The sequence below is a fragment of the Rhodnius prolixus genome, unplaced genomic scaffold, assembly GCF_049639745.1.
Source record: "Rhodnius prolixus isolate KJV_2025 unplaced genomic scaffold, Rpr scaffold_1, whole genome shotgun sequence".
NCBI classification, from domain to species: domain Eukaryota; kingdom Metazoa; phylum Arthropoda; class Insecta; order Hemiptera; family Reduviidae; genus Rhodnius; species Rhodnius prolixus.
Window position 1 is genome coordinate 54,351,844 of NW_027411581.1, and position 26,607 is coordinate 54,378,450.

The following is a 26,607-nucleotide window of genomic DNA, read 5'->3' on the forward strand; positions in this document are numbered from 1 at the left end:
TTGCTAAGCTACAATTTTGTTTCTTAAGAAGTTTTTAAAATAATGATCATGGATAATTAAAATAAAAGCAATATTAAAAAAATTATGTTCGATGTTTTAAAACAGAACAAATCTGAATGTTTTATTTGATTTTAATTTCAACAAAAAATAGCAATAAAAAAACAAGTAATAGAAGAAAAACTTAAGATAGATTTTTATTTTTAAACAAATTTATAAAAATACCTTTTAGAAAGCAAAATTATTGATTTATTTTCTCTTAATAATTTTATATATACTTCTTTTCTATCTATAATGAACAAAAAACAAAAAAACTTCAACATCGATGATTTTGTTTCTATCTTGGATTAATAAGCTTACGATTATTATTATTTTTTTTAAATTCAGAAAGTTTTTAGTCTTTAATCTATCGGGGAAAAAAAGTAATTTTGTAAACATAACATTGTTACAAGGATTATAATTAGAGATTGCAGTGCTTATCTATATCTATTCACGGTTTTACAGAAGGAAGTTCGTGAATAAATTGTTATCGTGACAGTTGAAATGGAATGAGAGAGGAAAGAAAATCTGGACACGACGATACGTGAATCGAAAAATTTTATGGTCCAGGTTAAATATTTAACTTTTCTTTTTCTCTCACTATTGAAATAGGAGGAACCCTCCTTGATACTACATCGCAAATAACGAAAAAAGGAAGATCTATGAGGACAACTAAGTCGGATAAAGATTTTAATGAGAGAATAAGAACCTGTGGAGGGTTAAGAGGTGACTGAAGGTGTTCGAGCAGGTTCTACACGAATGAGAGCTAGTTTCTTTTTTATTTACTTTCAGACGCGATTCCTGTTTTTGCATCTGCTTTCAGCCTCACATATTTGTACACATCCTTCCACCCACAAAACCACTTAGCATATTGAGCACCTGTGACTGATAGAGAAGGTATAGTCCCGAGCTAGTATGGAATGAGGAGACCCTTCTGAAAGGAATTAAAATGGACATTACTTTAATTTTTCTCCACGTTTTAAAATATAAATACATGGTAGTAGTATTATTTTTTAATTACCAACGTTTCGGAAATATTTAAACTTTAAAGCATGAAAATCTTTAACGTACTTGTCATGATTTTATTTAAATGTTCGTTACCATTATTTATCCAACTAAATAATAATAATAATAGTTTTAAGTCAAAATTAGTTTAATTTACTAATCATTCCAAAAAGTCGACAATTATTTATAACATGTTTTGCAACTGGAAAGATATAGAAGAAAGTTTAAAACTGAAATAAGCATTTTGATTTCCAAGACATGTTTGCATAACAAAAATCATCCGGACATTGTCTATTTCAATACGTTAAAGATCCATAAAAAAAATAGAAGAAAAAAAAACTATTCCCTGTGTACAAAAACAAATTAAATTTACTCACTAATAATCATATTTACACATTAGCTGAATTAAAAAACCAACTAACTTTTTGTTGAATTTAACTTTATACGTATTATTTTCCGTTCCTAACAAAATATAAAATTAACAAATAAAAAAGAATAATAATTATTACAATAAAAACGAACAAATTGATTTTTTAATTTAATTTTTTTTTTTTTATACAAACTAAAAAACAGTAATTAATAAACCAAAATTAAACAACACTTAGGAACATTGGTTAATTTTTTTCTCCATTTTTAATTATAAAGAAATAAGATTCATTAAAAACCTACACAAAAAAATTTAAGTAGAGACAATGTAAAAAAAGTCAAAACATAAACCTTTTAATTTGAAGGGGCTATTCATAAATATTTTTATCAAATTAAGTTTTTACTGTTGACTGTGTTACAAAAATATAAGTATTTAATTGTCTTCCATATATTCTTCACATTTATTATTATTTTATATAATTAAAAATTAAAATAAAAAAACATTTAAAATTATTCCTCCTCTTGTTCCATATGACCTGCCACACAGCCGGGAATGATTCTATCCTCATAAGAGACTGATCTGCGCATATTATTCTCCGTATGACTTTTTTCTGTTTGAGTTTTTTCTAAATTTTTGGGTTTATGCACCGGTGAAGGGGTACTTCGTCCTCCTGGTCTACCTCCAGGGGATGATTTTGGCAGCGAAGCTGACCGAGTAACTATCCGTGATTTTGCGTTCGCTTTAATCTCTGCAAGGGATTTTACTTTTAAAGGGATTCTTTCTGTTTTTACTACACATTCTTCTTTTGTAACTGGCGTTTCTCTTCCTGCTTCAGCTTTTTCAGCAATTGCTAAATTTTCTGATTCCAAGGAAGATTTGTCTAATTTTGCTGTTTCATTATCAAGTTCTGCTTCTAATAAAACAGTTTCATTCAGATCTTTACTTTCTAACAACACTAATTCACTGGACGATTTATCTTCGATCAAATCTTGTTTTGTAGATTGTGTATCTTTTGCTTTATGGAAACCTCCCTCTTCTGTTTCTTGACCAACAGTTTCCTTATCATTATTTGGTTCTTTTGTTTCTGTTTCCGGTTTGATATCCTCAACTTCATTAATTTCTTCACCTTTTTCATCTCTAAATAAAACCATGGCTATTTCACCCAAAACTGGTGAAGATAGTTTCACTATACAAGGTTTATCATCAACAGCTTTTGAAATTATTTCACAATCATATTCATTCGTTGCTTCAGAAATTGCTAGAAATTTTTTCTCAGCTTCTTCACTCCAACGTGTTACTCCTTGCGGCTTAGCTAATTTGGCTAATTGGCTCATAAAAGGGATTTCTTTCAAATCCTGAGGCATTTCTCTAATTTCTTCAACTGTCGACGTATTGCCAAAATCAACAAAGAATACTTCTAGTGGTTCTGTTTTAACTATTTTTGCACGATACCAGATACAATCATCTAAACAGCAAGCTACTACTAAGTTGCCTACATTTACTGCATTCAATTTACTGAATGTTGAAGCATTTTCTAGACTATCATTTATCCTATCTATTTCTGAGCCAGTTTCTTGAATATAAAATTCTTCAAGACTTTTTACATGAGGTATAATCACTTTTTTTTTATTTGAGTATTGTTGCATGGATGAATCCTCCACACTAACTTCGTTATTTATAGATTTCGTCTTATCTAAATTTGCATTAAGCACATCTATTAAATTTTTGTTATTTAAAGATAATTCCATTTCCGTCCGGATTCCTTCTTCAGACAATATCCTGTAATCAAACTCCATATTTCCATTTAAAGTAAACGTAATAAATTCTTCTTTTATCTTTTTACTTAATGTTGATGACCCACCAGGTACATGCAGGCTACAATTTATTGCTTTAGGAGGAATGTTTTTTATTGAATCAGGTACTTGCAATAGTATCGAGGTTTCACTCGTATTGCCTACATCTATTAAGGAAACCTTCAGCGGGTTATGTTCCATTACCTTTGCACGGAAATACTCACCTTCAATTTGGGCTATAGCAATGTCTCCAACTGAGTACGGTTCTTCTTTAGGTCTGCTTTTAAGTTCGGCCAAAGCTAAAGCGATCTTTTCAAGATCTGCACTAGCATTAATATCACGCACAAAAAAGTCTTCTGGAGAATTGACATGTGTTATGCAACACCTGCCGGATTTTGGCGTAGGCAATCCTGTCACTGAGTTATTCTCAGCAAATTCAATTTCATCTAAGTCAGGCGATTTCTTACGTGATGCAGCTGCAGTCTCTCCAGTGGTCGGGAACTCTGATACAATTGGAGATGCCGTTCTTGTGGCTGGCTTGGATGGCACAGGTGTTGCTGGTGAGCATAATTTTAACAGTTCTTGTGTAACTTGGCAAAGAGTTCCATCATTCGCAATCAGTTCTACAACCCATGGATCTCCTTCCGCAATCAATACTACATCAAAACCATAAGCGTTTTCATTAACTAATTCGGTAAAAGTCAGTACCGCATCTGCACTCCATCCGCCAATTCCATCAGGTAATTGCAGCGAACATTTTACAGCAAGTGCTGGCACATTCTTAATGTCATCCGGCAGACTTCTATATTCTGTAATTAAAGTACCATTGCCGTAATCAATAAAATAGCCACCGATTTCGGGTTCAACATCCACAATTTTACACCTGTACCAGGCTCCATGTTCAGGTGACAATACGGCCAAAATGTCACCTTTTCCTAATTTATCAACTTTTGGGTATTCGGCAGCATCTATCATTTTATCATTAAGATCTTCGACATATGCTTGGGCTGAAGGAGTTTGAATATAAAAATCATAAGGGCCATTTGCATGACAAACTATACAATTTTTAATAACACTACCTGGTACAAAGTCTTCTTCACTTTGTGCTACATCGTTTAAGGCCTTAGCATTTATTGGTGCGCTAGAACACAAATATTCACTAACTTTTTGGCCATTGTTAAATTCCAGATCAACCAAATTTGGTTCTCCATTTGATTTATAGATAAGGTTAAAAACTGTGGTAGGTTCGCTTGTTAATATTGCAAATTTCTCTGTGTATTCTTCTTTCTTTTCTAAATTTAGTGAACAATGTATAGCCATGGGCGGTTGCTCTTTGAGATGATCCGGTAGTTCTCTGCAATTAATTATGTCACATACACTACCATAATCGATGAGTAAAGCTTTCAGTGGCTTTAATGACGTTATCTTTGCCCTGTACCATTGATCATCCAGTGAAGATTTTGCAACTATCATTTCTCCTTCACTATTCTTGTTTAACATTTCAAAATCATCAGCGTTGGCTAGACTATCTATCATTTCTATTTGTTGATCGGACTGAGAGACTAACTGGACGTAGAAATTGTTCACATCTACAATAGCAAGAACATATACTTCACCTGCAGATGTACCCTGAACTTCTTGAGAAATCGGTGAAGTTTCTTCAATATAGGAGGCATGTTTCCCTTCAACAAGCAATTTGGATATATATTGATCATTGTTTTTAAGATCAACCACTATACTTTTGTTTTCTATACTTAAAATCTCTGCAGTGATCTGTTGTTCAATGAACGTTTCAAACAGATTTAAAGCTTCAGTAGACCAAATTCCATTGGTTGGTTTTACTCTTAGGTGCAAGGGGAATGCGTAACCTTCTTGAGGCTCACATAACTCTTTAGGTAATTCTTTTCTGTTTCGCGCGGGATGTGTATTGCCGTAATCTATGAATCTTACGTTGTCACCCTCACAACAAGCAAGAGCTCTGTACCATGTCTCATCTTCAGTATATTTAGCAGCAAATATTTTAGAACTGTCGCTAGGCGAAGGCATACATTCAATACAATCTTGTAGTTTCTGCTGAAGATCTTCGATTTTACTTAGATGAGAACACAACTGTGCCCAAAACATAACTGGTGAATCAACATGAGATATCACGATAGGCACCGAATCACCAACCTTTAAAGAATTAATTTCTGGCAGTAAAGTTTGTATAACGGCAACAGATCCTTTTGGTTTAGCCAGAGATTCTTCAACTAGTTTTTCAACCAATTTTTTTCCAGTTGAGACATACGTAAGATCAGCTATCCAAATTCCTTCATCATCTTTTCTAATTACATAACTGAATTCTTTATTTTCTACATATTTCATCAACGGAGGCTCTGGTACTAACCATTCAACAGGTATACGTACTGCTAAACTTAATTCAGCAACGTAAAATTCTGGATCAATTACTCTTAATTGTTCACTATCAACAATTTCAGTATTTCCATAGTCTATAAACATTACTGTGAAATTTTCTTTTTCAATGAAGACAATCTTAGCACGATACCAATTACCATCACTAGACAGTGCGCAACAAAGCATACCTGATTCCCATTTTACATTTTTGTCTGGTGCACTAGCATTATATCGTTCGTACAATTGCTCTAATAGTACGCTAATGTCGTTCGCTGATGATGAACTCTGAATAAACACTGTTTCACCGTTAAAGTGTGAAATGTAGGCAAGATCAGCGATCTTAACAACTGGCATTGGACAAATTGGAGATACTGACGCACCAGCAGAAGTCGATTCTCCGAGCTGTTTGCCATTACAGTCGTACATGCTCACGAGTAGTCTGAAAAAAATAATTAAACTGATTGGTACCATTTAAATATTTGATAAGATATGGAATTTGAAAAGTAATTACATTTTTCAAAGTGATGTATAACGAGTGTATTTATGTTATTGAGTTTTGATAATCTTTTAACAAAACAAAATTCTCCATAAAAGCTAGTGCCTGAAAACTTTTACAAATACTGCTCCAATTGAATAAAATTTATTCAACAAATTTTTTTAATCAATTATTTAATCAAACTTTTTTTGAAATAAATACACTTGTGTTTTTATAATTCCATGAAGATGTACCTAAAACTAGTTTGAAACAAAATACTACAAAGAAGGTAATTACTGCAAATAGAAGACAAATGCTTCTATAGCAAGATGTGATCTGAAGGGGTTACATTTTTTTAACTGATGATTCCGGCATCCCATATTATTATCCTGTATTGAATGTAGACATCGAAAACAAATTTTGAAGTCAACAAAACAATATAAAGGCACAGCAAACAAATAATTCACATTAATACATTAAGCAACTAATTTTAATTAAAATCGCTTCTTTGAATTCAAGTTTCAAATACTGCGAAACTTGTTAATGTTAATATTATAAAAGATTGATTTTATTAGAAAATATTATTTCTGGATCATAGCTAAATTAACTCTTGAATAGAAAATTTAATGTATTATTTGCTTTGAATATTTGAAGCTTGCATTGGGTGGTATGCTCCTTGAGTTTTCGTCTACTTTAAGTGCTCTTAAAAGTACCTATAGGTAATCTGATTTTTTTGTTAAAGAAGATTTTATTGGTAGAATTACCAACAAATCGCAAAGTGCACTCTTGATTGGTCCAAGAGACTGTTTCTTAAATGTACTGATAATAAGTAAATATGAGTAGAGAAGAGCTTTTTTAGATATTCCAATGAACTTCTGCGAGAAAAGGAAGAGTGGGGGTTTAATCAACAAATTTCTTGAAAAAACAAAAACGTTTAGCATACCTCTTTAAAGAGAGAACTACCAGAATAATTCCAGAAAACCAATTAAATGTACTTAAACATAATTTACCTTTGTTCTTCTACTCCTGTAACTGTTACAATCACTTTTGCATCACATTGTTTATTGGGTAATTTCCTATCATCGTCAAATTGACACTCAATGGTAAGTTGGGCTGCAGTTATGTTTAAAATAAATGTATTTTTGTCAACTTCCTTTAGAAAATTTGCGTATAAGGTTTGGCCAAGGAAAAGGTCCAATTTGCCAATCCAATTACCTGAGAAAATATTTCGAAATTTATGTAAGGTGATATTCAAGTTTTGAAAAGCATGCAACATAATTCATAAAATGAAATCTCACTGAAAGAGCTTTTAGAATGTTCTGAGTTCTAAACCATAGAAAAAACAAAATGGTTTAAAGTATGCGTACTTTCTCTTCTTTCACTAGTAAGTGACGGCTTATAATCGTGCCCACTTTCGATTTCGAAAATTGGTGTATATATATAAATATTCACCGTAACTCAAAAACGAAAAATCGCAGAAAGTTGGAGATTGATATTTAGTTTAGGTGCCACCAGAGAACCACAATATAGGATGGTTTCGAGAAATTTATGCAACATTTGGGCTTGGAAAAAGTGCTTAAGTTTGAGAAAATGCTTAGGTAGGCCGTTATGAGAAGCACGATGTTCTTGGAATGGTGCACTTGCAAATGCAACAGCGCATTAATTATCTCAATTTTTTACACTACAGTAATTCTCACTTTACAGAAAATCGTAGAAGTCACTTTTGAGAAAATCAAAGGCCAAAACTTAATTGCCAACGTGGAGTGAAAATATCAAATTTAAACTTTCTGCAATTTTCTGTTTTTGTGTTATGAGAGAGAGCAATTTGTTGATACCATTTCGTACTTAGAGTAACCTCAATACTTGTCTTCCCCACAAAACTTAAAATAAAAAATTTGCATTTTTCTTTAGAAGGATCGAAAGAGAAAGATAAAACAAAACAAAAAATTACTTGGTACTTGCGGAATTTTGTCTGGTGACGTCGATTGAACATTTAGCCCTGGTGCATATGAAAAGTCGCCTAAAAATAAAAGTTTTACTAATTAGAATTCCTTTATTGATTTGAAATTTTAATTACATAAGCTTAATATACTGACTTGTTGGTGCAGCTAATCCGTCTTCAATTAATTTCTGTGATACTGTTTTCCCTTCTGTCAAAGTCAGGGATCCATTGCAAACTATTTCACCGTTTATACATTTTAAGATGTTCACCTAAAAGAAAGCCAAACAAAACACAAATATGGAGCGACACTTTTTCTCAAGTATTTTTGGTATGTACCTAGGTATATAATCTCAATGTACAATCTTACTTTAAACAAGAACTTTTATGAACTTTTCCCACCCTTATTTGCAGATTCACTGCAATAAAGCGGCACCTTTAAGGGGAAGGCTTCTGCATTACATATTTTTAATTCTTACTAACATTGTTTTAGTGGTAAAAACACATAATTCAATGATTCACCTTAATAAGGAAGAAAAAAAATTGAACTTCTGGTCAAGCCCAATTTCTGCAAATTTGAAATTTGTAGCAACATAAATCGCCAAAGGAATTAAATGCCTTAAAAATAATTTGATTTATCATAGATTGACCATAAAGAAATTAAACATCGTTCTTGCTTCGCTTGGGTAACAATTTACCTTATTCAGGGCTTTACATTTAATTATGTTTTCATATACATCTTTTCTAATATTGTCCTATACGCAACGGTGTATAAAACAAACAAACAAACAAACACACACACACACACAGAGAGAGAGAGAAAGAAAGAAAGATACGTTTATTATGCCCTGGGACTCATGTCCCTTAAGAGAAACAAAAATAAATAAAATTTACATAATAAACAAAAAAAACTCTCGGTTAAAATAATAAAATACAAAATAAAATCTACACAGCTGTTTTCAAAAAATTATTTACAATAAATATAAACTAATAAGAAAAAATTATAAATAACTTTCACAACTAGAATAAATAAATAAATAAACTATTTCCTCCTAAATTCCTGTAATAAGTAGTCATAAAATAAAAATCTGAAATTAAAAATTGTTTTCCTGTTCGTAAGGTCCGTTGGTAGGTCGTTCCACAGTCTACAGGCAGTGACGAAAAAAGAATTCTGATAGGTAGCAGTCCTGTAAGTTGGTATGTACGGTCTGGTGTGGACAGTCCTTGTAGTCCGTAAGTCCAGTACACCCTTAGCAGTAAACATGTCAAACAGATATCGTGGAGTCTGCGTCCTAAACAACTGGTACAGAAAATTGCCCTTAAAATATTTCCTGCGGAACTCAACATTAAGCCACCCCAACTAATGGTGAGAGAGAGAGAGAGAGAGAGAGAGAGAGAGAGAGAGAGAGAGAGAGAGAGAGAGAGAGATCAGTGAAATGACGCATCCAGCCTATCTTTTTCATGTGCAGTTCAAGAAACAAATATGTATACTTTTTAACAAACAGATGGTTCTGGACACATCTGCAGGATACTATGATTTTCGGAGGATAGATTATGTCCACCTTTTTTAACTGAAGAGAAAATGTGGATAAGTTTTCAAATATTTATGAATGTTTGAAGTTTAAGCTGGAATTGTATGAAAAGATTCCTCAAATTCTGTGTCACACTAACTAAAAAGCTAAAGAAGAACCTGTAATACAAATAAATTGCTCGATCACTACAAGTCTGATACTTGGACAACCAAATGGTTTACAATCCAATACAGGATCGTGGCTTAAATAATGCATAGTGATAGAATCCCAAAGCTTGCGACAATAAATTAATTATAATTACAACACTATAATTAACTATTATAAACAGTATAATATAGAATGCTACTTGAGAAAGTATCTGGCAACGATTTGGCGATGTATGTCTGGAGTTTTAAAAGTGTATTAATCTGCAAAGAGATTGACTTATAGTAAATTATCTTCACACTTAAATAGAAAACACCTCATTCATGAAAATCGGCCTACATGTTTAGGCGCTACGTTGTTTACAAAAAAGGTAACAACAAGAAGAACAGCAACAACAACAACAACAAGAACAAGACCAATTTTTGAAAATGCCGTTTTTACTCATTTTCAGCAAATTTTTTCTCGTAATATATTAAATCTGGGTTGTTGCAAAAAATTACAGTTATAAAAAAGGATCTGCCCAACATTATAAAAAAAATTTGGGAATTTTATCTTTTATAGTAAAAGAGAAAAAAATTGTCAAAGTTGGGTGTTTTTCAACATTACGCTTTTTCGTGCAGTTTTTGACGATCAACCTTTATACAACTGTCCTACCGGACAGTTTTAATAACAGTGCTCTGGCAATTTCTGTAACGTATTTTGAATACCTCCAATAAATGAGCAATTTATTACACCCTCGCTCAAACTGAATTTCTTAGTTAAAAACCTATTTGAACACAATCTCAGTAAGGCTTAAATTTTTGTTTTACATTGTTTTACAACCCATAGAATTTACAATACTTATAAATCTATTGATTTTAATGGAAGTAGATGGCGGATCAGTAACATTATACCAACGCGAAATTTTATTTGTGGACCCTATCTACTAATGAAATCTTTGATTTCAACCGTCGTAACACTCCCGTTCTTTTGTAACCCACACCCTTTTAGGACTTTCACTAAACATTAGAGCACATTACTCAGTTTGGTGTCGAGATTAATCTGGTAGATTAATCCTCTGATGATAAATTAAGGTCCAAAACCAGCCACGGAAACAATTAACATCCGTTCTAATCAATAAATCAAAGATATTATCCGCAATGCGGACTTAATTACATTTTTAATGAAATCTTATTTCCGGACGTAGGGTTTTCAGTTGATACCTAAGTACATAAAATAATTGTAATAAAATACCAAATGTTTGAAAAAGCTAATGTAAAAAACAAGAACTATATTAAACTGACGTTTAATTTAAGAACATCGTTCTCGTAGTAAGATGAGTAGCTTGAAATATCCGAAGGCCATTTTTCTGAAGTTGGCTTAATGTCTGATAATATTACTCTTAGCGCTTGGACAGGCTTTGTTGCTAGTGCCTGGGTCACAGTATATAGTTCAGATAATTTGACTTGCGCTGAATTACCATAATCCACAAATAATACGGTCACTAAAACATAAATTATTTTTTTCACAGATTTGTTGACACTGGAGTTATAGTGAACACATCATTTATTCAAAACTTTTCAGAACTTAAATTTTGCGTGGTCTCTTAAAAATTTAATTTACTTACCCATTCCGGCCATTTGGCTCCTAATGATGGCTCTGTAGAGAAGTTGGTCTTCGTCAAATCTTGCAAGAACTGGTAATCCTGGTGTTAACAATTCTTTAGGCACTGTTCTACTGGAAGGGTTTGCCATAATCAATGATTCTTCAGCAATGATCAGTTCACGTAGCTCATCTAAATCTGTTTGACTATCTTCCATTTGGACGTAAACATCATTCGGTTCGTTTCCCATTACACTGAAATATACACAGTAACTTTCACCAGCTACGACGTTCAGATTGGGATATTCTCGAACCACGCAGGTCATCTAATTAATAAGAAGAAAGAAATTAACATTAAATAAAGCAACGCAGTAGATGATGCGCCAGAATATATATATGTATATCGGATATCTTTTCTGTCACAGCATTATCACCTGTGGCAATTATCATTATATTATTCAGTTGAAATTATTAATTTGCTTGAAGACCCTATTCGTTTGTTTTTTCGAAAAAGCAGTTAAGGTCATCTTGTCAATCTACATTCTCCATTAGGAATCTTAAATCTAAATCATTACAGGGTTCCACTTTCTTAAATCCAGAAGGAAAACTCTTTAATCTAGCGATTATAAGAAATTCTGAAAAATTTTCATCATTCCCAATTATGAAATCGAGCAACCAGGAATACCCCAAAACATTATTTATATATAAAAAGAGAAAGCAAGATTCTTCAGTGCTGACAGGCCCCTTTGCTTAAAAAGCAGCAAGCTAATCAGGTCTATACGAAATCAGGCGAGAATTACTAACTGGTATACCGTTTAGGAATGCTAAGTTGAGATGCAAAGCGGCATGAATCTCTTAAGGTTGGATATTATATTCGTATATTAAATAAGGTAGTACAAATATATTTACTACCAGTTCCCGATCATTCCAACTAGATATTTTCTGCCAAAAATTAATATTTAATTCCTTTAGAAATTATAAATACAATACCTGAATTGAAGGAGTGGATGGTTCATCCCATTCATCTGCGAATTCTGCAATCAAAAAAAGTTTAACTTTTAAATTAGAAAATTGAAATACATAACTTACAAAAAATAAATCAATGGAACAAGTTTTTGCTCTTGTTGTAGATCCAAATTGGCAGGTACATGATAAAAGCAAAGTGATTAGAAAAATAGACAAATACGACTGAGCAATTTGGACAGATGTATGTATGTAGTCATATTACCATTTAAATGGATATATATATATATATATATATATATATATATATAACTCTATATATATATATATATATATATATATATATATATATATATATATATAAAGAGTTATATAATAAGAAATAAATGGCGATTCTTCTCTTTTTAACCGCTAGAGAGTGCTTACCGTCAACTGGAGTAGATTGTGCCTTTGGAGTTTCTCTTGCCTTAGGTGTATAATTATCGAATCTAAAAATAAATTAAATAAATTTTCTAAATTTAGACTTTAATAAAGAGCGTACATCAAATAAAAGAAAATAGAAACAAAAACTTGGGCGGCACTAATGGTACTTACGATCCTCTGTCACTACGTTTTCCACTGCCGCCTTTATCTCCTTGATCTCTGCTACGATTGAAACGATCACCACCGCCTCCACCTCCACTGTATTTGCCACCTCCACCACGATCTCGATCTCCAAATTTACGTTCACCACCATACTTATCATTATCACCGCTAAATTTCCTTTGACTTCCTCGGTCGTTCCTTTCTCCACCACGGTCGTTTCTATCACCACCTCGCCTACTTCTCTCACCAAAGCGGCTGCCTCCTCCACTTCGTTCATAGCTACCGCTATATCTTTGATCTTCGCCACCACCAGAATGTTCACTAGTCTTTTCTTCTTCATCATCTCTTTTACTATTAAAACGATTACCCCGATCACCAACACCAAATCGATCTCCTTTGCGTTCTCCGCCTCGGAATTTTTCATTTCGATCATTAAATTTTTCATCATCATCGAATTTTCCACCGGATGAACGTTTTCCATCATTAAATCGACCACTTCTATCACTACCACTGCCAAATCGATTGCTACGATCACCACCAGATCTATCTCCTCGCCCAGAGCGATCTTTCCCTTCCCAATCACTGCCACCTCCGAATCGACTTCCTTTATCAATAGAGTCTTCACTTCGTCTATTTTCTTCTCTCCAGTTAATTCCTGCAACAAAATTTATATTTATTTATTTGATTTACAGGACACTTGTCCTGTATCAAATGCAGTTGGGTAAGGCATGAATTCCCTGCAACAAAATTAACATTGATATTTACAAAATTATATCGCTAATACTTAACACATTTATCAAATTCAGCAGTGGTGCAAGTGGGCAGAAGGTTACGAAAAGCCATCCAAAGGGTCCACAGTTATCTTTTTAAAGGAAGACTTTAGCCCACCTCTTCACCGGGATATAGGTCGAATTGTGGAACTGCATTAGGTCGAATTGTGGAACTGCATTGAGGTTCTGTTAGGATAGCAAGAGTTGCTACATCAAATTTTCTAAAGGACTCTCTATACGACCTCTTGCTAAACAGTGTTTCATACTTGAACATTGAAGGTTGTTGGCAGTGTGGATGCAATTTTGGTTCACTCTAGCAGCCAAATTAAAAAGAACTAATGATCACCTTCATCATCATTTATGAGGAGATATAAGGGGATAAAGACCCGCAGGCTTAAAATGAATTTACAAAGTGACCCAAGATTATTTGGGTTGTCCACCTCTGAACTAAAGTTTCCGAACTAAGGGCCGGTTTATCAATGCTCATTCAAGTTAAATTTGACTAATAGTTAAGTGTTAACTGCAAGTTGACTAATAGTTAAGTGTTAACTGCAAGTTGACTAATAGTTAAGTGTTAACTGCAAGTTGACTAATAGTTAAGTGTTAACTGCAAGTTAGCTAACAACTACACATTAACTGTTAGTCATAGTGATCGTTAAAGTAACTGACAGAATTTTTGTCTGCTAAACATAACTAACAGGCTAACACCACAGTTTTGATATAATTTTTAAAAAATAATACTTTCTTTTATTATATAATCAAACTTCTCAAAATAAAAGAGGGATTTTTGTGAAGTTAACTTTTTTAAATTTGTTTTAGTTGATTATTATTACTCCATTATTTTGGTCACAAAGCGAGTTTACATTTTTTTATATAAATTTGGAATGCTAAATTTTTATTATTATTTCACAAAGCATCAAACTTCATTAATGCTTTCTATAAAAATTTTGAGTCTATTAGGCAATATAATTTTTATTTTTTGAAATAGTATGTTACTGTATATTTAGTTAGAAGTATATTAAAGTGCTATGAAGAAGAAACTATGTTCGTTGCTTAATTTTAATAATTTTTTATCGCAAGCACTAAAATTTGGACCCCTTTTATCTTTTTCTTCCTGTTTAATACATTCCATGTTTCACTGTCACAAATTTGCTTCATGTCAGTTTTAGGTTATGTATATATCACTAAAATTCAAGCGAGCGGAATAAAATAACCAATCGGGAACGCGCAAATTTAATACCCACAGTACCAACCCACGTCAAAACGAAAGTAACTTATAGTTACCTAACAGTCAACAATGTAGTGGATAAACGGAGAGATGGGTGACTAGAACAATAACTTTAAGCTATCTCTTAACTTTCAGTTATGTAGCAGTCACTTTTAACTGAGCATTGATAAACCGGACCTAACTGTTTTAAAGAAAAGATTAATTGAACTGTATCTTAGTAATTCTCGTCTAAATATACTTTGGTCTTGCATGTCAGACATCAGGTTTTATACATATTTATTATTTAAGTTAGAAAATACCTAGGTCTGAAAACTAGATCATTGAAGATTGGAACTAGGGAAGCCAAAAAATTTATTTAAAACTATTTTGTTTTTAGAAAAAAACGACAAAATTGGAAACTACTTTTTCTAAAAACCCAGAAGAAATAGATCTCTGAAGATAGTTTACCAAAACAAAATTGGAAAACTGGAAATGAGGTTATAAAGTTTTTGATTTTATATGTCCGTTCTCGCTTGTTTTCTTACAAGTAAAAAAAAGGTAAAGTAATGCCTATATTTTCAGGCAGGCTGTACGTCCAACTACCAAATTAGGTGTCGTGGACGGAAGCGACTAGCAATAGTAATTTACTGTAAATTCCTTTTAGTAACCATTATCCATAATGATGGATAAAAATAAGATACCGGTAAGAAAAAGTAAGAAGTTTCATGCTACCGCGGATAAAATCGACTGCGGACTGACTCATCATTTTCATATGGTATTCTTATATTCAAATTCACTATTAATTTTTTTTTCCATAATAATAAAAATTTTGACCTTCTTCTCTCCACTTTGAACCATTTCTATCTTCCAATTTTTTCTTATATCTATCTCCTCCGGCAGGAGCGCCTCCCACTGCGCCTCTATGTCGATTTTCTTCATAATCTTCCAACAATCGATCATCGTGTTCGGAATATTTATTAAACTGGCGTTCATGGAATCTCGGGTGAATACCTCCAGCATTACGACTTCTATGGTCATTTCTTCCTCCTCCATCCCTACAAGAAAAAAATTATGATCAAACAAATCCATAAAGCCACTAGCGAGCATTAACATCTCAGAAGGACCGTGGCAGAAACTTCATCACTATACCTAATGAAATAAAATGTCCTTTTTTTAACGTAGAAAATCGAAATATGAATTTCATAAAACATAATTAAACAATTAAAAATCTTGAAATATTTAACAATCTAGAAATATGTTATTATATCATTATTTTTTCCTTAAATAAACGTAAAACTCTTTCTTAAAAAGATGAAATACACAACCTTCTCTTAATTTGTTTTAAGGAAGCGAAATTTGTAAGGGACATTAAACGTTTGACCCTGATCAAACCTTCTTCAGCACTGGAAATAACTTAACTCACACAATCTCTTAAAATTTAGTTTAGGAAGGACAGTCCTGGCACATATTAGAAAGCTGGGTAAGAAATAAAGCTATCAAAGACAGCTGTCAAAATATTGCGAAGTATTCATATATCTGTGCATGAGTAAAAGATATTTTGGCAAAAGTGATATAATAAAGAGCTATACGAGAAATTAAAGAAATTTCTTTTATGTATTTTATTTAAATAAATAAGACAGTTGAGCAAATCATTTGCAAACCGTAATCTATATATGGTTTTGGACTGTAAAGGATCTCTAAGAATAGAAGAAGAGCTGGTAGGCCAAAGACAAACGATGGCTTAACCAGGATGGCGAGAGCACACATTTCTTATCGGAATTCTCGCGAAGCATTTAACACTACGTGAGATAGTACATACTGCGGAGCTCTAACTTGTTTTGAACAAGCATTTTGGAGTGCTTAAGTTAATGTTCCCTGAGAACCACTTAAAAAAAAGAAAATCCCCGAAAAATTCTTCAAATTGAAGAGTGAGTTAGTAAAATACGAAGTTTAAAAAAAAAATATTCACTAGTTTTTTACGAGAGGTAAACGGATTTCCGCTTAAACCCTTAGCTTCGAAAACGACAGATGAACTAAGGCGGGATTCAAATTTGAGTTTGAATTTTTAATTTTTTGTGTTTTTTAAAGCTCACACATTCATAGTACATAAGCCTGAATTTTGTTTTTTCGTATTTAGAGATAATGAAACTATATTCTGGGAATTCGAACGTTTGCAATGCTTCCACTTACTGCAGGTAAAAGAAAGTGAAAACTTCTTTTTTTCAGAAGGATCTGAAACAATAATTTTTGGTGAAAATCTGCACGAATAAAATATTTCCCCTTCAGCTTGAAGAAAACAATTATTATTATTTTGTAACTTGAAAAGTACGAAAATATTTTTTCACGGAACTGGGAGATATATCAAGTTTAATTACCAATTTCATTTGGGATGTCTTACTTGAATTACCATTCCTTTTAGAGTAAACAAAGGTGAATAAAAGAATGAATGATGGTTTATAGGAACACTTCCAAAAGAAATCCAAGTTGCAGGAGTTAAACTACAAAATGTCCAAAATTGCTTGTTTAAACAAAAGCTTTAAGTTATATGCAACAGCAAAAAAAAGTGCGAAGTATGAAATAGACAGGGTACTGTACTTCAAGCTGCAAGCATGTTCATCTAAGGTTGCATAAAACAAATGGTAATTCTATTTTAATTAAGGACACAACAAAAAAAGTACCTAAAATAATTTTATACTTTTTATTCATTTAAGATTTACCATATCATGGGAGGCGAAATCCAAGTATCCATAGGCGGTGTGTAACAACTCCCTCCACCGGATAATCTCTTCGGCATTACACTCCTTTTTTATTTTAATAAAATAGCGGCCAGACATATTGAACAATATAAATTTATCATCACTTAATTTAAAAAAAAAAAAGGGAACACTTTATCTGAACTAGTCAACCTTGCCTTTGATTTTTTTTTCTTTTTGTTTTGATAAAACCAAACGTATGAAATTTTAACAAACAAACCAAACTGTCACACCAATATTTTTGTTTTTGTAGTTAAACTTTTAAATAATTACCCTGCATTGCTTCGATTTTGATCCCAGTCGGTAAGAGTGGATTGAGTAAGAGATCCCCCTTGTGCGCTGCTGGATAGAAATTTAGGTGAAGATAAGTTTGGCGTGTTATGATCCGTAGAAAGTAAATCTGAGGAAAAAGAAAGAAAATGGTAAGAATAACTCATACGACTTTTTCTTGGCCATAATTCTCACAAGTAAAAAAAAATGTTTAACTCAGCATTTTTACCGAATTATTAAAAATAATTGCCTTCGTATTAAAAAGTACCTACACAAAAACGCGTACAAGATGAGCTATCATATATTGTGAAAATCTATGGTTTGTCCGTAGTTTACTAAGCAAACGAGTATTAAGTTCTCAGTATTTTAGGCCCTATTAATATAAAATATGTTCTAAAACATTAACTTGACTTTCTCTTACTCCTATTAGAGTTGCGTTAACATGTAAACTACTAAAAGTAAGATAGGCTTAGCGTCAAAAAGTATTTGGAGGGGAGAATGGCTTTCATAAGGGCGAGGGACTGATGTGCCTTTCAGGTTGCAAAAGAAATTCATTTTTTTGCAAGTTTTTTCAGAAAAGCAAAAACCTTTGGATCCTATCAAATGGGAAATAATAATAATAATAATATTAGGGAAGGGATTAGCTATGAGGTTAGCATACTGGACTCCCACGCGGAGGTACCGGGTTCGAATCCAGCAGCTGACCCTTAGATTTTCTCTTCCTAGGAGCTTCTTACAGCTCACTGTCCGGTGATGGACAGTGTTGTCTGTAACGAGAGAACACTGTCCGGAGGCCGGCAGTGCACTGGAAAAAGCTCCGAGCGCTAATGACCTCAGCTGTTGATGCGCCAAAAAAATAAAAATAAAAAAAAAAAATAATAATAATTAATAATAAAGGGAAGGGATTAGCTATGAGGTTTGCGTATTGAACGCAGGGGTCCCGGATTCGAATCCAGCTGCTGGCACTTAGATTTTCTCTTCCCAGAAGCTTCTTACAGCCACTGTCCAGTGATGAACAGTATTGTCTGTAAAGAGAGCCAGCAGTGCACTGAAAAAAGCTCCGGGCGCCAATAACCTCAGATGTTGACGCGCCTTAAATCATTAAAAAAATAAATTAAAAACTGATAGGTCATTTGCGGAAAAATTTAAAAAACTCAGAAACCTAATATGCAAACGTCAACTGTGGAATTCCAGGATTACTTTTATGGTACTTTAATATTATATAACTGAAAATAGCAAAATAGCTAGCCTAATTCCCTCTACGAGATTCCTAAGATAACCTCTCCCTCTCTGTTCTTTTTATTTGATAATTTATCAAATATTCAGGGAATTAGATTGAGTCAAAACCAGTTTTCTCTTAAGAGATTTAAAATTATCATGGGAACTTTCATTGCCGACATAGTGAGATAGTGGAACTCCCTGATAATAATAAAACAAACATACAAATTAAAATTAATATAAGAAAAGAATTATTTAGTCACTTACTTGCCATCTTTGCTAAATCGTTCATCATTTTTACAACTGAACCGCTATTTTCATCTATCAAATCCACTACCAGGCGATTACCTCCGAGTAAATATTTCAGTTTGAGCATGAAATGTCCTCCTAAAACTCGGTTCTCCATTTCTTGTGCTATTGCAGCATCTGGAGTGGCATTTTCAAAACCAATAAGACAACATTCAACAGCTTGGCTCCTCCATTTTGTTACTAATTCTCTACTTAAATGACACAACTGTTCTATTCGTACCTGATTTATTGAAAATATAACTCAGTGAAACAGTTATTAAAAGTTTTATTATCAATGAATTCTAATAAAAACTTAAAATATAACTTACGTTATCACGATTTCCATAATCCACGTATAAAACGTTAACAGTTTCTTCGTTGAAACCGATTACTAATGCTCTATACCACATATTATCTATAGAATACAAAGATCCAATAGGAGTTCCAATACTTATCTGGCTCATACTCTAAAAATAATAATGGTAAAACAATAACTTTTTTTTGAATAAATGATACCCAATCACTTTTTCAGGGATTTTGTCATCCCTTCGGGTGTCCTGGTCTAACGACAACGCAATCGTTCATCTTTATAACGACAATATTACCGTTCTAAATTAATGAAAGATACAAAAAGAAAGAGTTAGTGAGTATAACAAATTATTAATTTCTTTTACTTTTATTCAGTTTTTTTTTGTTCAGAAAGCATATCCTAATGAGGTCCTCTAAATCATTAAACTGGTTTTTTTAATAAATTGGTCTGTGTTTTTGACGAGCTAAAAAACGGAAAATCATGGAGTAAGTGCCATTTTATTTTATTTATTTATTTTCATGGTTACTTTGCCTTACTAGCAAGAGAAGGTATTGCAAAGGCACAGATTTTTGATTTTGTGATGTCACCGAAAGTATCAGTTTTCAGGTTCCATGAATAAAACAAGTGGTTTAAAAATTGGTTCCGTGCGTATTTGTGTGACTCAAAAACGAAAAATCGCAGGTAATTACAACAGTATTTCGTTTTTTAAACTATTTTTTAAGGAAAATATGATTAAAGGCACTTGTAGGAAAAGATAGGGATTTTTAAAACAACTGACATTTAAGTTGATCATACTGATTTCGCAAATTATAATTATAATTAACTGTTAGAATTAATTTAAAAATATCCAGCAAAATTTAAAGGGATTTTTTTTTTTTAATGATTTAAGGCGCGTCAACATCTAAGGTTATTGGCGTACGGAGCTTTTTCCACTGCATTGCCGGCCTCCGGACAGTGTTCTCTCGTTACAGACAACACTGTCCATCACTGGATAGTGAGCTGTAAGAAGCTCCTAGGAAGAGAAAATCTAAGGGTCAGCAGCTGGATTCAAACCCGGGACCTCCGCCTGGGAATCCAATACGCTAACCGCATAGCTAATCCCTTCCCTTTGCAGGGAAATGAGTTGAGTCTAAAGTGCCATTTTTCTGTAATATACGGTACCATGTGCGCATCAAAAAAAAGGCGTTAAATGTTTTGCTAAAATCGAACTGCATTATACAGACTTGTAACTTTAACTTTCGCCATTTTTCTAGAAACATTCATTTTAAAGCAATTCTCTGATAAGAGTTGGACTAGGCTTGCTCTTACAATTAAATGCATGGTTACAATCTGTACAATGTTGGTAAGAATAAATACATATAACTCAAATGTTCGGTTAAACAATTTTCTCTAAACTTTGTACGCTCTTTGCAAATACGAGATAAAATCTTTAATTTGAAACGATTTCTCTGGAAAATGTTTCTTATGTTAGTTTTGTGAGATAGGTAGGGTTGTTTCACAACATTGTCACTTATGTGTAATACTTCATATCCTACTAATTTTAATGATAATTAAGTACATAAGTAAACTTTCAAATTTGAGCGAAAGGGGCACTTAAATGCATAACTGTAGTGTCTTTAGCGATACACAAAATCCCAATAATTTTTTTTTTTTTAACATAAATTTAAGTAAGAAAAAGTCGTGTTAGAGATCGCTAATTCTAATGTTTATGTATGGAAAAAATAAATTGCATTAAAATTTTAACACACCTGAAGTCTTTCTTGCAGTGGACAAAATGCCGATAGCGAATCCTGTATCATTCCTAAAATATGTATCTCTGAATGATACTGAACAAAAAACTGAGTCGGGCAATCCACAAAACTAACAATCACTTCAATTTCTCGTCCTCTGCAAAAATTAGGTGCATTTATTGTTTTAGATTAGATTATATAACAGAAAAAGAAGTCTTTTTGCTAGTTTCCTATGGTCAGAAATATTACCTTGGAGGAAATTGGTTAGTATATTCTAAGGGAGAGGTAATATTCAGTAGCAGCTCTCTTACGTTTTTCCCATCTAGAAACATTTCACAACTTTGTGCAAGTGAGCCAATCTCACCCTGTGTAATCCGTAGTAAAACTTGCTTGTTCAGCACTAGTTTCGCAAAAACATCTTTACATGATTCCGGAAGACTGAGTGTCTGTATATCAGTCAGGCAGAAAGCCACGGCTTGTGGCTGAGCCAGGTCACGAATACTGAAACAAATGGCAATAAATTATAGATTTATTATAGTAACTTTATCCTTCTCATTCAGGAGAATACTAGAGGAAAGAAACCTTTATTTTTCGGAAGTGCTCTGCATTACAAATTACTACCAACAAAACGTTATACAAAGTATACGTATGTACTTAAATGGTTTAATTATTGTTTAACTAGAAGTACGCCTATAGGAATTTAGATTTTAGACGGGGTTGGTCAGTTTTTTCTGTACAAAGAGGCTGTTGTGCTTCTTTTCTATGAAGTTTTCCTTCTCATTACGTTTCAAGAGTTCCAAATCTTGGCAAAACATAAATGAATTATTTTTAGAAATCTGAGGTTAAATAGTAAAGTAAAACGGCTTCAATTGAAGGCTGTTCCCTCTATTCATTTTATAGTTGAATATATTTATTTGAGTATAATGCTATTTAAATGATAGTGGCCACAGTCAGAACACATTTCAACTACAAATACTAAAGTGCGTAAAAAGTTCGTCCAAGGTTTTAACGAATCGAAGATGTTAAGCAGTTTTTTGAACTGTATTTATATAAATATTCGACTGTATTTTTTGGTCAAGAAGAAGATAACAGAGCATCATCGGCATACAACAGCAAAAATTGTCACCTTTTCGAAGCATAAGTCATTCTCCAAACAGCCTCAATCTCTCTCCGAATCCTAGAAAAATAAAAGTAATCGAAATTTTTAAGAAAACTCATTATGCCCTTACGTGATCATTATGAGTCCTAGGTGCTGGCACTTTTTATAAAAATTTCCTTGTTTAATGGGCTTTCAAACGGTATATCATTTTCCAGGATTCTTTTTATCTTCGTATGAGAAATTACGTTTGTTTTACCAGAAAACGTGTTCACGAGCACTCAACAGTGTTATGGTACAATAGACAATTTTGAAACCAAGTCTAACAGATAAGGGAAGTTTATTTGTAAGGCACCTAGTTGTATTGGTTAATACCTAATTCAGATTATAAAGATTATCTGTTAGTGGGTTCAAAGGGTTGTTAAGGCTTATTCAAATTTTTTTCTTTTTCAACAGGGTAGTTGTGTGTGAAATTGTAATTTGGAGTAAATACAAACTATATGAATTTTTTTTTATAAAAATAGTACTTGTTTAAAATATTTCCTAACATTTTCTCAAATATTTCAGAGTTAAGATTTTTGTTTTTTTTTAGTGCAATTCGTAACCTTTGACTTTCTTATTTAAAGACAGCCTACTTTAAAATTGACTATTGGTCCATCTAAAAGAGTTTTCAATGAATTAAACAGCTTGATAACTAACACTCTTGAGTGCTCGTGAACACGTTTTCTTGTAAAACAAACGTAATTTCACATACGAAGATAAAAGGAATCCTGGAAAATGATATACCGTTTGAAAGCCCATTAAACAAGGAAACTTTTATAAAAAGTGCCAGCACCTAGGTCTGATAATGATCACATAAAAGCCAAATGAGTTTTCTTAAAAAATTCGATAACTTTTATTTCTCCAGCAATCGGAGGAAGATTGAGGCTGATTGGAGAATAACTTATGCTTTGAAATGGTATCAATCTTTAGAAAATTTATCTATCATTCTAACCGTGTCACCAGAATCGAAGTCGGACTAAAACTTTTTGAGTAATAACATTTTTATTGGAAAAAAGTAATGATTTTAGAAAAAAACTTTAAAGTGACGTCACTCAAGAACAGAGGAAAATATGAAGTTGGCCAATACGTCACTGAACTCCACTTTAGATGTACTACACACAGTAGGCCTATGGACAATACTTACTGGTTCACCCTGTATAAACAAGGAAATAGACAAAGGGCTTAAAACTTGCAGAACCCGCTTAGTAATGGGTATTTCTTTGAAAGAAATTCCTTTCAGACACTACCTTCAGAGAGGAGAAGGCACAATAAACCTCTTGTGGCTGCGGTGCCGTGAGAATGTCTTTGAGAATGAAGTAAAATCTACAAACGAAGTGTGCTCAAATTAATGAAAACTTCTTTATTCTGTCTTTTTATTAAAACAGTAAAAAATGAAAATGCTTCTGTAAAATTTCCGTTGTGGACAAAATATTAATCAAACATGATATTATTAAGAAGCGTTCTAGGTGACTTACTCGAAAAACTTAAACGATTCTTCTCTTAAACCGGCCAACTTGCTAGCCACAGAGTACATATTCACATTAAACTATACTTGATAGCATGTGTAGCAGGTGAAGATATTTTAAAAGAGATGCAACGATTTGACGAAAATATTTTTCTTAATGAGTTTTTTAAATTAATAACTTGTAATAATTTAATAATGTATATGAAACTTGCGGAGAGCTTAAGCTTTCTTTTCCAACTGCAAGTTCAGAATTATTAATTTTTTCTTTTTTTTTTACCTATATTTTTTAAAATTTATTTTAAGGCGCGTCAAAACTCCTTGGCGCCAGAAGCCTTTAGTGCAGCACCGGCTTTCGGACAGTATTCTCTCGTTAAGACAATCCTGGACTATGAGTTGCCAGAAGCTTCTAGGAAGGGGATATTTTTGGGTAAGGCTGCTGGGTTCGAGTCTAGGATATCTGCTTGAAGATCCAGAGCATTAATCACTGAGGGAATCCCATACTTATTAATTTATTATTTTTAATTAAAAGCGCGTCATTTGAGGTCATTAGTGCTCGTCGAACCCTGAATCTCTGTGTTGGAATCCAGTATACGCTAACCTTTCTTTCTGAGCTAATCCTTTCCCTTATTATTACTTACATTAAGTGAAAGTGTATATATTTTCTAATTGGATAACATCTTTATTAATTAATTAAATTATAATTAATCAAATGTCCGTAAAATACAGAAATTTGAAACCTGGTGCTACTAACCAGACAAAACAAATTCAGCACATAATAGGCTACTTTTCAAGGTCAACACCAAAAATTATGAACAAAAAATTATTTTCGGTCCAAAGATTAGCGAAACCTTAAAATATGTATGTTAAAGTAAAAGATACTTTCGAGTAAATAATATCTATATATTTTTTTTTTTTTACAAATATTTGTCATATTTAGAAAAAAATGAAATGAACTAATTTTTTATTAGAACTTTTTAAATAATTTGTTATTGGTAGGTAGGTGATTGCTACTAGCGTATAAATTATTGTAAAAAAAAAAAATCAACTTACATTGGTGGCATTATGTATATTTCTGATTGTGGCAGTTCATCAGTAGTTCCATAATCCATGTAATAAACTTTACAAGAGGTGGCTTTTACAATCATAGCTACAGCTCTTTTGAAAATATTTTCTTGGCGAGATCTCCCAAGTATATGGGATCCTAAAAATTGATTTTTTTTCTGAACATTATTCTCAATGAAAGCTCTTAATTTTCAATAGAATAATTATTACCTGGAAATAATGGATCGGTGTTAAGTCGTGGTGGGCTGGTAGTACAAATGGCATCAATTTTTGGCTGAATCTCTTCACTGTGGTTCTATAAAAAAAACAGAAAAGCTCAGTTTTGTAGAGATGAAAAACTGAAACTATAGGAAGATAGATTCAGAACATACTCCATTAACAATCATTACCTTCAATTGTACGGTAAAAGAATACGGCCCATCTTCAATATGTGTAATGTAGCCATTAAATGAAGCTCCAACTTGTAAACTATTAGAAGAATTTGGACGTTCATCGTGTTGGTAATGGCTTTTCTGGGTAGGGAATTCTGGCTGAGCAGTCTTGTTACGCACCTGAAGCCGGTGAGAAACAAGAGATCTACCACTTCTTTGGCTATCTTGAAACATTGGTTTTATCATTGTCTGGATACGTTGCAGTAGTTCAGCGTCTGTAATTGATGTCCCAAATCCAATATCAATTAAAAACTGAGATAAAGTTCTTTTCTCTAAAGAAATTTCAATTAAACTTATTGACTGACTATAGGTTGTCAGTGTACATAATTTATTGGTATATAGCAAATTTTGTTTCAAGTTTAGTAATTCTGCGTTAGTCAACTGTCTGACCAGAAGAACGTCTTTTACATATGCAGATGATGCTAAAGGAGTTACACAAAGTAAATCTCTGATATCATTGTTTTGATTGTTCACTCTAATTTCGTTGATGTCCAATGTTGCTTCATTTCCATAATCAATGAAAAGTACATTAATGCCATTCTTTGAACAACCAATAATTTTTACTCTGTAAAACTTTCCGTCTTCAAATTTACCAAAACATATCAATCCCGCAGTTAATTCATCGTATTTCTTTGGAGTATACGGCCCGAATTGTATTTCTTCAATAATATTATTAAGATGACTTTCAACTAATAAACTCGCTTGAGTATCTCTTTGAAAGCATACTTTCATTAAACTCCCAACTTGTTCGACATGAGTGATATAACAAAGCAAACTCTCTTTACTCACTTCATCCATTATTCGTAACGTAATAATACAAATGATTTAGAATTTATAACTTAAATTACATGTTCCACTGTAGAACTTCTTCTTTTTACATGCCTCTGATAACACACAGGTAATTGTAGCAATGGCGGAACACAATCAAACTCTGATGCCGAAATGAGCTGACTACCAAGGTACCAAGAAAACTTAGTATCACAGAAAGCAGTGGATTAAGAAAAAGAATTATTCCATTAATTTGAAATTATTTAAAAGTAAGAAATATTTATTTTTAATATAAGATTATTCACTTAAAAAGTGAATTTTTTCCTAAATTTTATAATACAGTTAATTACTTATTCTAAAAATATTATTATGCTCTTGAACGA

General features: G+C 32.6%; 1 protein-coding gene across 4 annotated transcripts; it reads right to left on the reverse strand.

Annotated features, from left to right (window-relative positions):
* Window positions 1-422: 422 nt before the first annotated feature.
* tud (tudor domain containing protein) lies at window positions 423-26,448 on the reverse strand. 4 transcript variants are annotated; one of them, XM_074143849.1, is made up of 20 exons: window positions 26,305-26,448; window positions 25,415-25,671; window positions 25,236-25,320; window positions 25,014-25,164; window positions 21,610-21,861; window positions 21,379-21,517; window positions 19,650-19,787; window positions 19,300-19,561; window positions 17,818-17,944; window positions 17,509-17,592; window positions 15,626-15,846; window positions 12,824-13,469; window positions 12,656-12,717; window positions 12,257-12,300; window positions 11,292-11,592; window positions 10,969-11,168; window positions 8,167-8,281; window positions 8,022-8,090; window positions 7,081-7,285; window positions 423-6,034 (listed from the first exon to the last, which is right to left on the reverse strand). In XM_074143849.1, the coding sequence occupies exons 2-20, from the start codon at window positions 25,640-25,642 to the stop codon at window positions 1,918-1,920; spliced, it is 7,446 nt and encodes a 2,481-aa protein (XP_073999950.1). In that variant the 5' UTR covers window positions 25,643-25,671; window positions 26,305-26,448; the 3' UTR covers window positions 423-1,917. The 4 variants fall into 4 exon arrangements, with proteins under 4 accessions (XP_073999950.1, XP_073999960.1, XP_073999934.1 ...); XM_074143859.1 differs by having other exon boundaries at window positions 26,246-26,405; XM_074143833.1 differs by having other exon boundaries at window positions 25,415-26,410.
* Window positions 26,449-26,607: the final 159 nt, after the last annotated feature.

What these genes read in the sequence shown, in the direction of transcription:
- tud (XM_074143833.1), bottom strand. Translation starts at nt 26,254, where the DNA reads ATGGATGAAGTGAGTAAAGAGAGTTTGCTTTGTTATATCACTCATGTC. An exon ending in CTTTTACCGTACAATTGAAG is followed by an intron (nt 25,321 to 25,414) that starts GTAATGATTGTT and finishes TTTTTTTTATAG; the next exon opens with AACCACAGTGAAGAGATTCA. An exon ending in ATTTCGCCTCCCATGATATG is followed by an intron (nt 15,847 to 17,508) that starts GTAAATCTTAAA and finishes TTTTTCTTGTAG; the next exon opens with GGATGGAGGAGGAAGAAATG.